Raw genomic sequence first — 14,011 nt, forward strand, 5'->3', positions numbered from 1 at the left:
GCCATTTTCTTTGTGAAGGTGACTGAATCTGATGAAGAGAGACAATCTGCTCCCTCAGAAGATGTAACTGATCACGTTACTTCTAAGGCGGCAGCTAACCAGAGGGTGCCACTGAAGGCCTCCGAGAAGCTGCGGATTGTTGAACCATGTAATGCTTATGACTTTGGTCAGATTATAAACGCAGTGAATACCAACAAGGATAAAGCTGCCTGTGCAGATCTTTTAACAATTACCGATCCCCAAAAATTGCCAGTGCTGCTAAGTAACAAACTTGAAGCAGACAGCTTTTTGATTTTCATCCAGTCGTTGGACTGTTACATCGTTGGGAAGGATCCTGGCCTTGTATATCGGCACCTCTTCTACTTGAGCAAAGCAGAAAGATTTAAGGTGAGAACCTTGAGATAGAACATGTACTTCATTTGCATGGAAAGCTGAGGAAACTTTCATATCTTAAAAGGAAACTTTTCACTGATTCTGTATCTCTGTCAAATGTGACCATTTTCAATCGACCTGTGCTAATTATAATCTGTTTTATTTCAGGTTGTGCTGGCCCTTCTCAGCAAAAAGGAAAAAGAACAAGTTCAGCAGCTCTTTGACTTGCTTTCAGAAAAGCAGAATGATCAGTACTCTCTGGAAGATCTCGAGAGCCTTAAAAAGGTTTATGAACTTTAAGAAGTTAAAATGTATTGGTTGCATGCATATAGTTGTGTTTAGAAGATGGATGAACTCTGCAGTCTTGCCTGGGTTGAAGTGGTTCCTTACCCCGACTGTTGGAATTCTGTTTGGGTTTGACAGCATATGCACCTTTAAAACTTGCTGCTCTTTTTTTCTTTCCTAGCTGTGTACATTTTTAATCTCTAGAATTTAACACACGTCCTCATGCTTAGTAATGGTTCATGTTCTGTGGTGTACTCATCTCATTTAGACTGTGCTCATTCCATATGTAAATATATGCTTTGCATTCTATAACTGATGTGAAACATCTTGATGGTACGATGGATAATCTACTTTTAGTCATTTGGTGAGTTGTCTGTTCTTGTGATAAAGAAATGTCTTCAGGATAAACGGGTCAGTTCACAGTAACTCGGCTACAGTGAGTTTACAGAGAGTGTTAACGTTTTTCAGATGAACTCCTCCAGGCCATCAGCTGTTTCTTCACTATTCCTGGTCTGTACAAAACCAATGGAAATCTTTTTGGTGCAGCACAGCTTAGCAACAAAGGTGGATAAATAATTGGTGAGCTTGTTATGGAACACTTTGAATCAAAATAATAGATTATTGAAGAAATGGGTGTGGTTGAAATGGTTAACAAAGGAGCAATTTTCAGTGCAGAGAGAAGGGGTTTTTTCCCTTTGGGTGTGGGACTGCTGCTGAAGTGACAGCAGAAACAAGCAGCTGCTGTTCACAGTAAAAGTATTTCACCTCAGATTTCTGTACCCAGCTGATTTGAAACTCCAGCTATTTCTGTTTACAGACATAGTTATAAAACTAAAAGTAAAACCAGTTTGTGGACCAGTGAGGGTTTTTTTATTTCAGGCAGTACTTACATTGTATATTTGATTCTGACAAAGCTTTTTTCAAGGTGAAGCTTTTAAATTTTTCAAATACCCTAATGCCTTCTTTGCACATGTGATACACACGTGTATCAGACTCCCCAGCACTGCAGAAGCACCAGTAAGAGTGTTGTTCTAGTGAAATTTTTTTCCTCAGGTATATACGAATTAAAAAAATAAAGGTGTTTGTTCCTTGGGAAGTACAATCATGGATTCTGTTGTCTGCTTCTGCACTCCTGAGGCTTTTAATTCTGACATGTGGATTATGAATTTTGTCTTGAAATAGAACGCCAAGAACAAGGCTTTTCATTCCTAAAGCACCGTCAGTACAGCTGATGGGTTTTGAGTTTGAATGTCCTCTTTTTATATGAGATTGTCATGCGTTTAAGAGATCTGTCACTCACCTGTGCATAACTAACTGTACTTCACCAACAAGATGCCAGCTTCATTCCTCAGGCGTGGTGGCAACACCTTCACAGTCACTCATTTCTGTGGTAGGGATTTCAATCCTTTTCTTCTCCCCTCTGCAGTTCAGGCTGCTCAGAGAAGGTTCACGGTCTATGTGTAACTTGCTGGCATGGTTTAGAAAACTATTAAATGAAATTCAATTGGGTTCAGTGTTTTAAATAACAATAAGTAATACATTGGAGGATTGTATTAATAATACAAGGATTAGGAAGTAGTTCCTTTGCTAAAAGCAAGCATAAAAGACAGCTGTGTCATTTAAAAATATGCTTAGCTACTTGAAAACTAGCTAAGAGCCAACCTCCAAAGCCACTGCATCACAAAAGCTCATGCTGCAGTGAAATGGTTCTTGTGCCACTCAGACCCCCAAGTATTAAAAGCTCTTTAGATATTTTCTAAGCAGCAGGCTTGGCTGCTGGGGTTTGTATCTCATTTGTAGGGTTCATTTTGACCAAACGAAAACCAGAATCAGTGCAGCAGGAAGTAAAAATTAAAATACAATCTGGTAACTTCAGAAGACAATCAGATGTTATTAAAAAGACAAAAGGGCTTGAAAAGTCAGATTTTTAAATGGAGTGCTCTTGCCCAATGATTTATCAGTGAGGAAACAGAGAAATGGATTTTCCTAGATGGGTACACACTATCAGAGTTAATTTTAGAACAGTTTTAATTAGGGCCCAGCGATTAGAAACTTAGAAGTAGCCCAGGGAAAAGTAGTCCAGCAGTCCAGGAAGGTACTTTTTCCTCTAATACCTTCCAGTTTGAACTGTCAGCTGAAACAGAGGTTAACTAACTCAGTTTGAGGTAAAAATGAGACATCAGCAACTCAGGAAGCGAAACTTACCCCTCATTAAGACCTTCTAACTGGAGAACAGCTGCTGCGGGGGTGAGCGAGCCTCTTTGGGACTGGGGAGGGAGCCGAGGGCCACACTCACCCATCACGTGCAGGCAGGAAGAGGTGAACAAACACCCCCCATCTGAAATATCAACACTTGGCCCTGGACTCATCCATCACCAGGCTCCTGAACCTGTCTCCCTTCCCTAGGCAGTAAGAGGCAGGCAGGTTAGGAATGAGTTCAAGCTTTCTCTCCAAATGAAATAAACAAATAGACTTTCACTTTTTTCCCTGAGTCTGATCTCTTCAGTTTAGGGCAGATCAGGGGCTGGGGCTGGTTATTTAGACAACCCCTCCCCCCCTCAACCCCAAACTCTCTGCAGGAGGCAGCCCCTCTAGGACAGCATCACACTGAGCTCAAACACTGTTCCAGTGCATTCTCAGCCCCTGTCTTTTACCAGGGGCTGCTTTTTTAAATTTTAAGCTCATTACAGTTCCTGATCCCAAAGGAAGGTGACACTTCAAGTCCTGTTTTCCTGAAACCATGGCTAGGGTGGGTCCTGAGCATCAGCACTGCTGTGGGAGATGCCTGGATTTCCTCTGGCACTTGATACACCTCCCTCCCAAGTGAAGCTCTGGAGCAGAAGCCATTGGACAGTAACTGATGCTGCAGTAACTGCAAATGCCTTGCACTAGGGGTAGCACACCCCTAAAGGTTTTGGCATTAAACCTTTAGCACATCTGTTCTTTAAGTAGCGAGGTCAGCTGTGTTACCTGCAAATCTTTTCTGACTGATGCTCTTCATAACTGTCTCAATAAAGAGCTTTTGGCCTCAGCTTCCAAAATATGTATAAGTACATATTTTTCAAGTACAAAGGCATTAAAAAAGAAACTAAAACATTAGTTTGCCTTTTAGCTACTAAAGTCAAACAGTACTCAGAAGAAAAGCAGCTCTCAAATGTAAGAAAAATGGTCCATGCAGCTGCAAACGTCCACTTTAAAAAAACCCACTACAACCAACACCCAAAGACCCAGCCCCCCAAAACCCCACAAAATCGCCAATACCTGAACCTGCTTCAGGAGGAGAACATCAGTTGTTCAGAGGTGAGGAACAGGTGAGTGACACGGGGTCCCAAAGTGGCAATAAGCTGTCCAGATGCAACACAGCAAAGGGCAGGGAACCAAACTGCTAACGGGTGGAGAGAGCAAGTTCTTTTGAGCAACCACAGAAAGCAGAGTGCTTAGGGCGCACAGCATGCTGCAAAACGGGGGTCACTGTTGTTACTTTGCTCCCTTCTAAATGCTTTTGGAATTGCTGGAGAAGGCAGCTCCAGGCTGAACAGGTACTGCAGCCCAAAGGGTGATGGTAAGAGGTGCCCTCATGGTACAGTTGGTTCTGTGGCCAGAACGCTGATTTACCAGAGTCCTCACCACCTCTCTCTTGCCTGTTCCTGCATGGTGGACAGGCAGCAGAGCCAGGGAGGGTGTGGGTACAAGCAAACCCCACTGCTCCTGCACAGGAAGGGTTTTCTTCACCCATTTGAACCTGTTCCACTTTGCCTAACGCAGACACACAAGTATCAGGCAACTCTGGGGGGCTGCCAGACCCTGCAGCCTCATACCCACTGAAGTGCTTACACTTCATTACAATAAACAAAATACCTATTTTTGAGAAGCAGGGAACAAGATTCCTGCCCCACTTGCAACCCCAAATCTGACACGTGTCAGAGTAAGGGCTGAGGACCCAGGAGCTGCAGCTTCCCACCATGCAGGCCTCAGAGGCCAAGCAGTGAGAATCCCTTGTCCGTGAGTTGTCTCCATGGTGCTGGGGCTGTGTCTGTGTGGCACAGCTCCCCTGCCTTGGGGATGGATGTAACCCACTGCAGTGTGGGATGCAGCCTCCAGCCGGGCCACTGCACACACCCCTGCTGGTTCCTTGCAGCTCTGTGCTAGTTCTCAGTTGCTGCTTGCTAAATGCCACCCTTGCAAAGAAATTCAGCAATAGGACCATGGTTTTGCTAGTAAGTGAGAGGAATTATATAGGGGGATAAAGGGCCCAGCACACACACAAGGGGGTGTTCAGAAATGTCTTGAGCACAGGGCCTGTGAGGAAAGAGGAGCTTGAGTCACATAAACCCCATCAGCACTGGTGTGGTCACCGAATCTGAGTGCTCTAACAGGCTGGTGTGAATTTTAACAACCTTCTTGTGGAGGCAGTAAGCAATAATCATCCTTTTGCCAAGCCAGATCCTGAACCTGAGTTAGTCATGGGCACAGCAGATAAAACCAAACAGCACCTTTTCAGAGCCTGAGCCATCAGCAATAACTTCACTGTTATTGCACAAGACACCAGATTGAAAGCTGAAGCGGCAACAGGGGGATGTTCACATTCTGCTGTCAGCACAGAGGGAGCAGCATCTGCCTTGAGGCAACAGATGGAAGGTGGCTGGAGGAGACTGCAGGGAACTTCAGCTTGGTGGTCACACACCAGTTGCACTGCACATGCAGTGACTGAAGCTCATCTGAGTCACCCAGCTACCTTCTACTCCATCCTCCAAAAGTCACTTAAGGCTTCAGCTCATGACTATAACCGAGACAGTTCTATACAGGCCTGAAAAAACAATTCAGAATTCACAAACAAAAAAAATCTCTGATGATGAACAGTAAATGCTTCACTCAGCTAATGCTCATCTTAGCTCAATACACTTACTCTTCAGTAAGGATGGATTTTTAAGTGTTCAGACTGAAAAGGGGGAAAAAGAACCCCACCAAATCAGGAACAAAGCATAAAAAGGAACTGTTAACATCAGCCTCCCTACAAAAACCAAAACATGCATTCACTTCCAGTGCAGAGTGCCTGGTGACGTGGCCAAAGTGGCCTGTCTGCCTTGCCACCACTTCTAGGCTGCACCATATTTAACTCACTCCATTTCTTATTTTGAGTCTCTGCTGTTGGAAATGGTCTAAGTAACAGCTGAATTGTAGCTTAGCAGTTGGCCCAGCGTAACACAGTTCTCCTCTTGGTATTTACTCTGATATGAATTCACCTTACACACAGGCTGGGGATGAGGCAGATCCAGCCATGCATCTGTGACACATCCCAGTCAGTTTCTTGCCTCCTGAGCCTGTCACAATACAGGTGAGAAAGTGAGCCTAATGAACAGGCAGCTCAGCCAAGCAAAAAATACCAGTACCCAGAAACCAGTCTTGTACAAAATGCAACCAACTTTAGATCTTATACTTCAAAGTATCGGAGAGTTCAGCTTCCAAAGCACACCAAACAACATGAAAATGTTTAAAGGTGATGAGAGCCAACAGCATTCAGCACCTGGCACGAAACCAAAAGAGTTCCCTTTGGGCACATGCACCTTTCGATACGGCTGATCAGTGCACTGAAGGACAGACCACAAGAAGTCAGTATTGAGACATTTATTTCAGATATGCAGTTTACACGCATATTGTTGAGCAAAACTGAATTGCAAATATACAAATACTGTAACAAGCATTACCAAATAACGTAACTGGCACTAGTGTTATAAGCACATTACTGAAACTGGTGAGGATAAGTCATGGAAGAGGACTGCAGCTCATGGCATTTTCTTTTTATCCGACCAAACTCCCAGTAGCACCATAATGGCAACACATGAAACACAAGACAGAACATTGCTAACTGTTATTCTGATATTCACAATTGAGTTTGTTTTTATCATTTGAGTGAATTACATAGCCAAAAAAAAAAAACCTGTAACAGTGCAGGCGCTTTGGCCAACATCAGCTTGTGTTCAGCTGTACATCTCCCGTGGGCGAAAGAGAAAAAGCCAGCATATTTGGAACCCATCTCTGCACTTGGGCAGTCATTGCACCGCGTTTCCATTCCGGGACCGAAGATACGCACGTCTTGCAAAGAGATGTCACGTCCACTAAAGCCTGAGTGAGTCTTTGGTAGGCTAATACTTCGTTATTATTATTATACATTTATCTACCACAGTCATTTTATTCCCTAGAATTTTCTTTTGTGATCCAAGGTGGCCAAAGAGGACATTCTGGAAAACATTACAGTAACATCCTCAAACGACCAGGCACTTCAAACCCAGTCTTTTCCAAAAGGCACCAAGAATTGATGGGGCACCGTTTTCCCCCTCCTAACAAAAGGTGACAGCATCTGCTTTTCTACAATGCTTACAAATCACTGGATTGTTATGTTACAGCTTTTATACACTCTATAGTAGCCTTATCTGCTGCACGGTTGGTTGCATGAATAAATAACACCACTGTTCTCCACAGGTGACGTCTCCGTTCCCACCATATATCAAGTACCGATTCCTTCTGGTTCAGAATTACGTAAGATGCCATAACCTTGCTCAAAGTGTACACACACACACATACAGACGCTTCTGACACAGGCTACATCCATCTGATGATACATGGTTCGTTCAACATGCACTCTAAATACAGTGTGGCCAGTTTGGAAACAAAATCATCCTCACAAACACTTACCATTGAAATGTTTGTGTAGGTCTCCGGCAAAACTTTTGCTTCCCTTAAAGAGAGTTCACACGAGAATGGTTTTAAGTCACTAATGCTCAGCTAACACCCATTTATCCCAAACCCCACGTTCTCCAAGTGAACAGTGCAGGACGTATTATTCATTTCAGCATTTAACATATGAAGAATTTACCAATTTTTATCTAACTACACCAAGTATATGCTTTCAAGCAAAGTTGTGGCAAAAATACAAAACATGGACATATCTGTACTGCTGTAATGCACTTGGTTAAAGCCTTCACGTCTCCTCACACAGGTCTAAGATCCATATGAAGTATTTTGCCTCATCAGACAAGTATATCTAAAATGCAGTCGTAACAAAACCTTGCTTCTGCTGGTCACCTGACACTTCCTGAAGCCGTGTGTGATTCAACCAGCTTTCACAGAGCGTTCTTTAGTGGTAAATACATTTTCGCAGCACTTACAGGCTTAAATTTCAGTCTGAATACCAGTGCTTAATTCTGCAGCATGTTGTGAATGGTTGTTGTTTGTTTCTTTCAGCATTTCCCCAACGCCTACATCGACATCTGCCGAAGATCCGTGATTAATGCTTTCCTCAGCAATGTAACTCAGCTGTGGAACATCAGTGCTCGGGGCTGCTGGAACAGGCACGGGGATTCCACTCGGCTGGGGAGAGTTTTCCAAGCGATCATTTTCCACCTCTGGGAGAACACTGACGGTGGCAAAGCGAGTGTGGTAGTCGCCAGAGCCATGGCTACAGGAAGTTTTCATACTTTCCATGTCTGAGCAACTGAACTCGGAAAAGTGACTCGAGTGAGAATCCGCTACAGACGGAATGCTATCGCTGAGAGAGGGAGAGTCAAATTCACTGGAGTTTGTACTTTGTTGTTCCAACAGCTGAGCGTCCATGTCCTCTCTCGTCTCGTTTATCTTCATGCTGCTCTTCTTCCTCAGCTTGCCTTTGCATTTCTTCCCCGCCGCGGTTTCCTTGGACCACTTGGTGGCAGCAGCTTTGCCGTCGGGCACGCAGGTGGCAGAGCAGGCGGCGCCGCTGCGGCCCGTGCCGCTGCCGCTGCCCTCCTCAACGCTGCTGCCCCCGCTGTTGTGCCGGAATTTGGCCGGCTTCGACTCGATATCCACCTGCACTTCCATGCTGTTGCCTTCCCTGCAACAAGGAAGAATCCATGACTGTAAGTGGTCTTTAAGAGAAGTCAACCAACAAAGCAAAACAAACTGTCTGCTTCCCGAGACATAGAGCAATAGGAAGTTAAGAGCTATAACTTGTTCTAGAGAAGCATTTCATCATTCTTCTCCACGTTTCTCTCACCTGTCCAGAGGGATGTAAGAGTTCAGAATGGATCCTGCCATTGCTTTGGTACTGGCGTTGTCACTAACCGTTCCCAAGCTGACTGTGCCGGATTCCCCACTCAGACTGTACCGTTCCTTCTGCACATCTGCTTGTACTTCCAGTCTTGGAGAGAAAGAAGAGGAGTCACATATACAGCTGCTACTGTTAAAGCACACAAGTTAAAAATCACTGTCACCTTGCAGAGTTTTGTCACCATTCAGTCCGTAGCAAGTAGAGGTTATAAGCTGACTCCAGTACATATTTACCCTACCGAAACAGGTTCTCTCTTCCCACTGTCAAAATTACTATTTTGATTAGAAACCAAAACAGAACACTCCAAAGCAAAACTGGATTAATTTCCCAAAGAAGCAAAATGCTGTGTGTTAACCAGAGGTTCTGGATTCTTTCCTCCCTGTGATTTACAAGAACAGCTTCCAGGCTTAGCTACAATTCTTCTGCAGAGGGCACACTGTACTCTAAAAATGGAAAACACGATCAGAAGGATACTGAAGAACACAACACGATAGCTCCTATGATTCTTCAGCTGCAAAATTACTACTAATCAAGTAACAGGCAGAGAACAGTTCTCCATAACTCTGCTTTATTCCATATTGTTATCAACTGCAACAGGAATAATAGCAATCTGAGCAATCTTCAATTGGGCTGAGCAGATAAGCCAGAAATCAAATCCCAAGTGTTTTCCAAATGCCTGGTTTATCCACGTTCTGACAATGAACTGGACATAGTTTTTCATTTTGTTTTCCACAGTCAGCTCTCTGAAGAGGAGGATAGGTGTACCTCCCTCAGCAGTCACAGCTTGAAACCCCTGTCCCAGCACAAGGGAACTCTTGATGCTATCCTGCACTCCTTATTCTCCATAAGCTTAGACTTCAGATTTACTCAAGTAAATCAGCAGTGCTGGCATCCAATTTCAGATGCAAATTCTACTTTGAACTCCCAGTGTTAACAATCCTTTCCAGACACTCCCTTCCTCTTCAGGGAATAGGACAGGCAGCAAACAGCAAGGCCCTAATTCCCAGGAGGCACTGAGCACATAAGTGACAGGCAGTTGCCACCTCTGCATGGCCAGGTACACAGCCACCTCCCCTCCTGCAGAAGTCTGCTTTGAATCCACATCCCATGCAGGGGTTCTGAAAGCACAGTTTGGTACTTGCAGACTATCGAACAAGTCAGCAGGCCCAACTTTGGGGTGAGATGCACCAGAAAACACGACTAAGCCAGAGGTGCCTCCTTCTGGCTCCTGGGTACAGGCTGCTCTCCCAGGAAGAAGGAAAACAACATCTCAGGCCCCACTTACCCTAAAAATATAATTCAAACTCTTCTTTGAGTATTGTGGGCTGGCAAATCACAAAGGTTGTCAGATGAACAGTCTCCATCTCCCAGAGATGGAAACAATTTAAACCACCACCAAACACCCTGCAGCAACAGCAGTCCTTCTGCTTACAGGTAGAGCAAGATACTGTAGGGTAGAGAGCACATCTCTTACCTGTTAAAGCAGTTAACCATTGCACTTCCCGAGAGGCTCCCTGTGATACTGGCCCCAGCCAGGGCCATGGTACTGGCCGTTTCGCTCAGGTTGTCTCGAATGGCTCCGATCCGATCCATGTGGCTGCCGCTGGCGCTCAGGCTGCCCGTCAGCCCCCCAACGCTGCCCTCCCCGATGCTGGGGTTGTGGCGTGCCTCTGCCACTGAAGTGGTATCTAGACAGTTCACAAAGAAGGCTTGTCAGTTATGGAAGTAGAACTTGGCAGTTTCTGGAATGTGACGACAAAAATTGTTCCCCAAATCATGCTGAGAAAAAGGGTTTATAAAACATACTGTCACAAAAAGACAACTGTCCAAAAGGAGACCTTTCTTGCAGTTGTTATAATCACAGAATTGTTTCAGCTGGAAGAGACCTTTAAGATCACCGAGTCCAGTCCTTGTCCCTATCAACCACTAGACCACTTCCCTAAGTGCAACATCCACCCATCTCTTAAACACTTACAGGGACAGTGAGTCCAACACCTCCCTGGGCAGCTCATTCCAATGCTTGACAACCCTCTCAGTAAAGACATGCCTTCTAATATCCAGCCTGAACCTGCCCTGGTGCTACTTGAGGCCATTTCCTCTTTTTCTGTTGCTTGTCACTAGGGAGAACAGACCGACCCCTGCCTTGCTACAACTTCCTTTCAGGTAGTTGTAGAAAGTGATGAGGTCTCCCCTGAACCTTCTTTTCTCCAGGCTAAAAAGCCCCAGACCCCTCAGCCCTTCCTTATGAGACCTGTTCCAAATGGTTACATCTGACATCACATACCAAAAACTTAACCATGGATAGGACAAGTATGATGGAGGGAAAAAACACAGTGAGATCCCATCACAAAGGATACTGCCACACAATTAAAAAAAATAAAGCATGAGATCATCATTTATCTCCCTCTATTACAGACAAAAACCCAGCCAGCTTCCACAAAACAGGATTCCAAAAAAGCAACATAAATTTTACTTGAAACCTTTTACCTACGGAAAAGACTTGAGTCTGGCTTTGATTAAAATGGGCAGGAAAAGCTTCAGTGCTTGTATTAGAGCACAGCACAATGTGACCAGAGAGAAGCTATCCCTCACCCCCACTTCACGGTGGAAGCAGTTGTAACTACAAATAAGCCCAATATTTACAGAAAAGCAAACACTGTTTTTTAACTTACCTACAGCTGCATTTGTTCCACCAACATTTATGTCATTTTCATCATCAAATTCTATCCTGACACCTTTTCCATTGCCTGCTGACACACCACAGCCTCCACTTCGGCAGAGGGAAATAGGAACAACTCCATAGACGTAAGCCAGCATAATGGGAACACCAATACCTAGGGAGGGAAGTACTGCCTGTCATTCAACGTGACTGACATTTTAGAGCTTTTCATAAAAGTGATTTCATTTTCCATGATTGCTTAATATTTCACACTTCAAAGAAATCAGGAGGGAGCAAAATTAAGAAATACCGGTAAATCACTAGGGTGAAATGACAGGAAAGTACTTTCAGCGGGCAGAGCATCCTCTTGTCAGCACCGCTGGGAAGAGCAGCTTAACACTTGATAAATTAATGCTTCCAGTATGTCCATAACATCTTTTACAAACAAAATGAAAGTACTGTAAAAGGTTTATAGCTCCACTGGGGATTGTAATAATGTTCCACCTGAGCAGCAGAAAGAGATCTATTTCAAATGTTATTCAACTAAAAATGCTGGTACCTCTATTATGGGTATTAATTTATAAGGGACTCGATTCCACATCCACTCAAGTCAGACGTGGTTTTGCTACCAATGTAACATTATTACACTGGGGGATCTTTCACATTGATTGTATCATACTGATTCAATTAAAAAACTTTAATTATACAAATTTTCCTTAAAAGTAAACAATTCTGTAGAGCAGGAGCTAAGGGAAACCACTGAAAGGAGCTGTGAGCTAAAGTGCATGAAGGTAGGTATACACAGACATCCAGTCCCCACTTCAAGTGGACTGTGAAAGTTACTCCTTTGGCATATGAATGAAACCATTCTATGGCTTTGCTGCTGTAAGTACACAGAGGGTACAGAAAAACAGACTGAAAAATGGCAAGCTGGCATGTTCTGAAGAAGCCAAGACAGAGGCAGACTCAATACAAAGGCTCCTCAGGCTAAAGTAAAAGAAGGGTTCCAGGTACAGGAAATCCCTTTCACTAGGAATTCCTCAGCATAGAATCACAGAATGGTAGGGTTGGAAGGGACCTTTAGAGATCATCTAGTCCAACCCCCCTGCAGAAGCAGGTTCACCTACATCAGGTTGCATAGGAACATGTCCAGGTGGGTCTTGAAGACCTCCAAGGAAGGAGACTCCACAACCCCTCTGGGCAGCCTGTGCCAGGGCTCCCTCACTCTCACGGTGAAATAGTTTTTTCTTATATTTAATTGGAGCTTTTTGAGTTCCAGCTGCATCCCATTACCCCTTGTCCTGTTGCTAGCTACTACAGAAAAAAGGGATGTCCCAACCTCCTGACACCCACCCTTTGGATATTTATAAATGTTAATAAGATCTCCCCTCACTCTCCTCTTCTCCAGACTAAACAGCCCCAGTTCCCGCAGCCTTTCCTCATATGAAAGAGGAAATCCATCCTGTCATTTTTGAAGCCATGTCAATGCCCTGACATGCTAATGGCAACAGGGCATGACCAAAAGCTCCATATAATAAACCCCTGCTGCTTTCCCTGAAAAGCTTTATCTCTAGTCAGATATAACAAACACCTCAAAAAAAAAAAATTAGACCTATGAATTGACCTATGAGGCTGTGTCCCTTTATCTGTTGAGCAGGGATCTGACCCCACAGGTACATGAAAACAATGCAATGTAGACATACACCAGAAAGTTTTGTCATCATCATATCTGCAATTTGCAGAATGCTCTGTCACTGTTAACGAGCCGCTGAGAGCCACAGCTTCATGGTCAGTGAAGCAGCCCTGTCTTTGAGGCCACATCCCTATGAGCATTACTGTGGTAGAAGGGGGAATGCTGCATACTCAACGCCTGTGGAAGCAGGCCAGGGGACTGATGCAGCTTAACACTAAATGGTAGTTCTCCCTGTGAATCAGTTATCTGTGGCAGCTCACTGTGCAACTGCCGTGCTGCCTGGGCTCCAACAAAGGAGAGGCCAGGCAGCTCTGGGAAAGGCTGCTCCTCAAAAAAAAAAAATGAAGGGGTTTGTTTGCAGTGACTTTGAGATTACTTGTAAGAGAAGTATTTTGCCATGTACAGCCAGATTCTCCTCAAATGCTGCCCTCAACAATCCCAGCGAGGAAGAATGTGACAGAATTCAAGCTGACTCTCGGAGCACAACAAATAGTCTGTCAGCTACTGTAACATTAAGTGTAAGTGACTCTGGTTTTCTCTCGTGTTGAGAAAAGTTTGATAGGAAGTCATTCAAATATGAATAGACTCTATTGGCAAGAGTTTTTTTTTCCTTGGTGAGTCATTTTCAAAGGCTTCAGAGAATTCAGTTTTAGAGGACAGATATGACAGATACGTAAACCTCAATTTGCCAGATAAAAATTCATTTTAATTCTTTATTTTAATGCAGCATTTTTTAAAGTACTCTATTCCCCACTCCGCCCCAACAACCCTATAACCTCAGAATCCTCATTGTTTTGGTTCCTTTGCCTATGAAAGCAAAAGATAGGACTTCTCAGCTGTTTTATTCATAAGTGCTTAGAGTTCTGGTTGCAAGTTGCTACCAATAAGTGTACAAGTAAAAAAAGCTACACATGAAAGT

The 14,011-nt window shown here is 44.1% G+C and overlaps 2 protein-coding genes across 4 annotated transcripts in view; one reads left to right on the top strand and one right to left on the bottom strand.

Moving 5' to 3' along the window:
- SPAG1 (sperm associated antigen 1) overlaps positions 1-1,759 on the top strand; it is a 39,703-nt gene extending 37,944 nt beyond the window's left edge. The window contains exons 17-18 of the mRNA XM_061994961.1: positions 19-387; positions 541-1,759. Coding sequence (XP_061850945.1) covers positions 19-387; positions 541-672 — 501 coding nt within the window. The 3' untranslated portion in view covers positions 673-1,759. The remainder of the gene's footprint in view (positions 1-18; positions 388-540) is intronic.
- Positions 1,760-6,267: 4,508 nt separating this feature from the next.
- The window catches only part of RNF19A (ring finger protein 19A, RBR E3 ubiquitin protein ligase), a 61,552-nt gene continuing 53,808 nt past the window's right edge, over positions 6,268-14,011 (bottom strand). For all 3 annotated transcript variants that reach the window (XM_061994990.1, XM_061994988.1, XM_061994989.1), the window contains exons 7-10: positions 11,413-11,574; positions 10,215-10,428; positions 8,687-8,830; positions 6,268-8,524 (exon numbers count right to left, since the gene is read on the bottom strand). In XM_061994990.1, coding sequence (XP_061850974.1) covers positions 7,828-8,524; positions 8,687-8,830; positions 10,215-10,428; positions 11,413-11,574 — 1,217 coding nt within the window. In that variant the 3' untranslated portion in view covers positions 6,268-7,827. The remainder of the gene's footprint in view (positions 8,525-8,686; positions 8,831-10,214; positions 10,429-11,412; positions 11,575-14,011) is intronic.

Source organism: Colius striatus, chromosome 4 (genome assembly GCF_028858725.1).
Source record: "Colius striatus isolate bColStr4 chromosome 4, bColStr4.1.hap1, whole genome shotgun sequence".
NCBI lineage: Eukaryota > Metazoa > Chordata > Aves > Coliiformes > Coliidae > Colius > Colius striatus.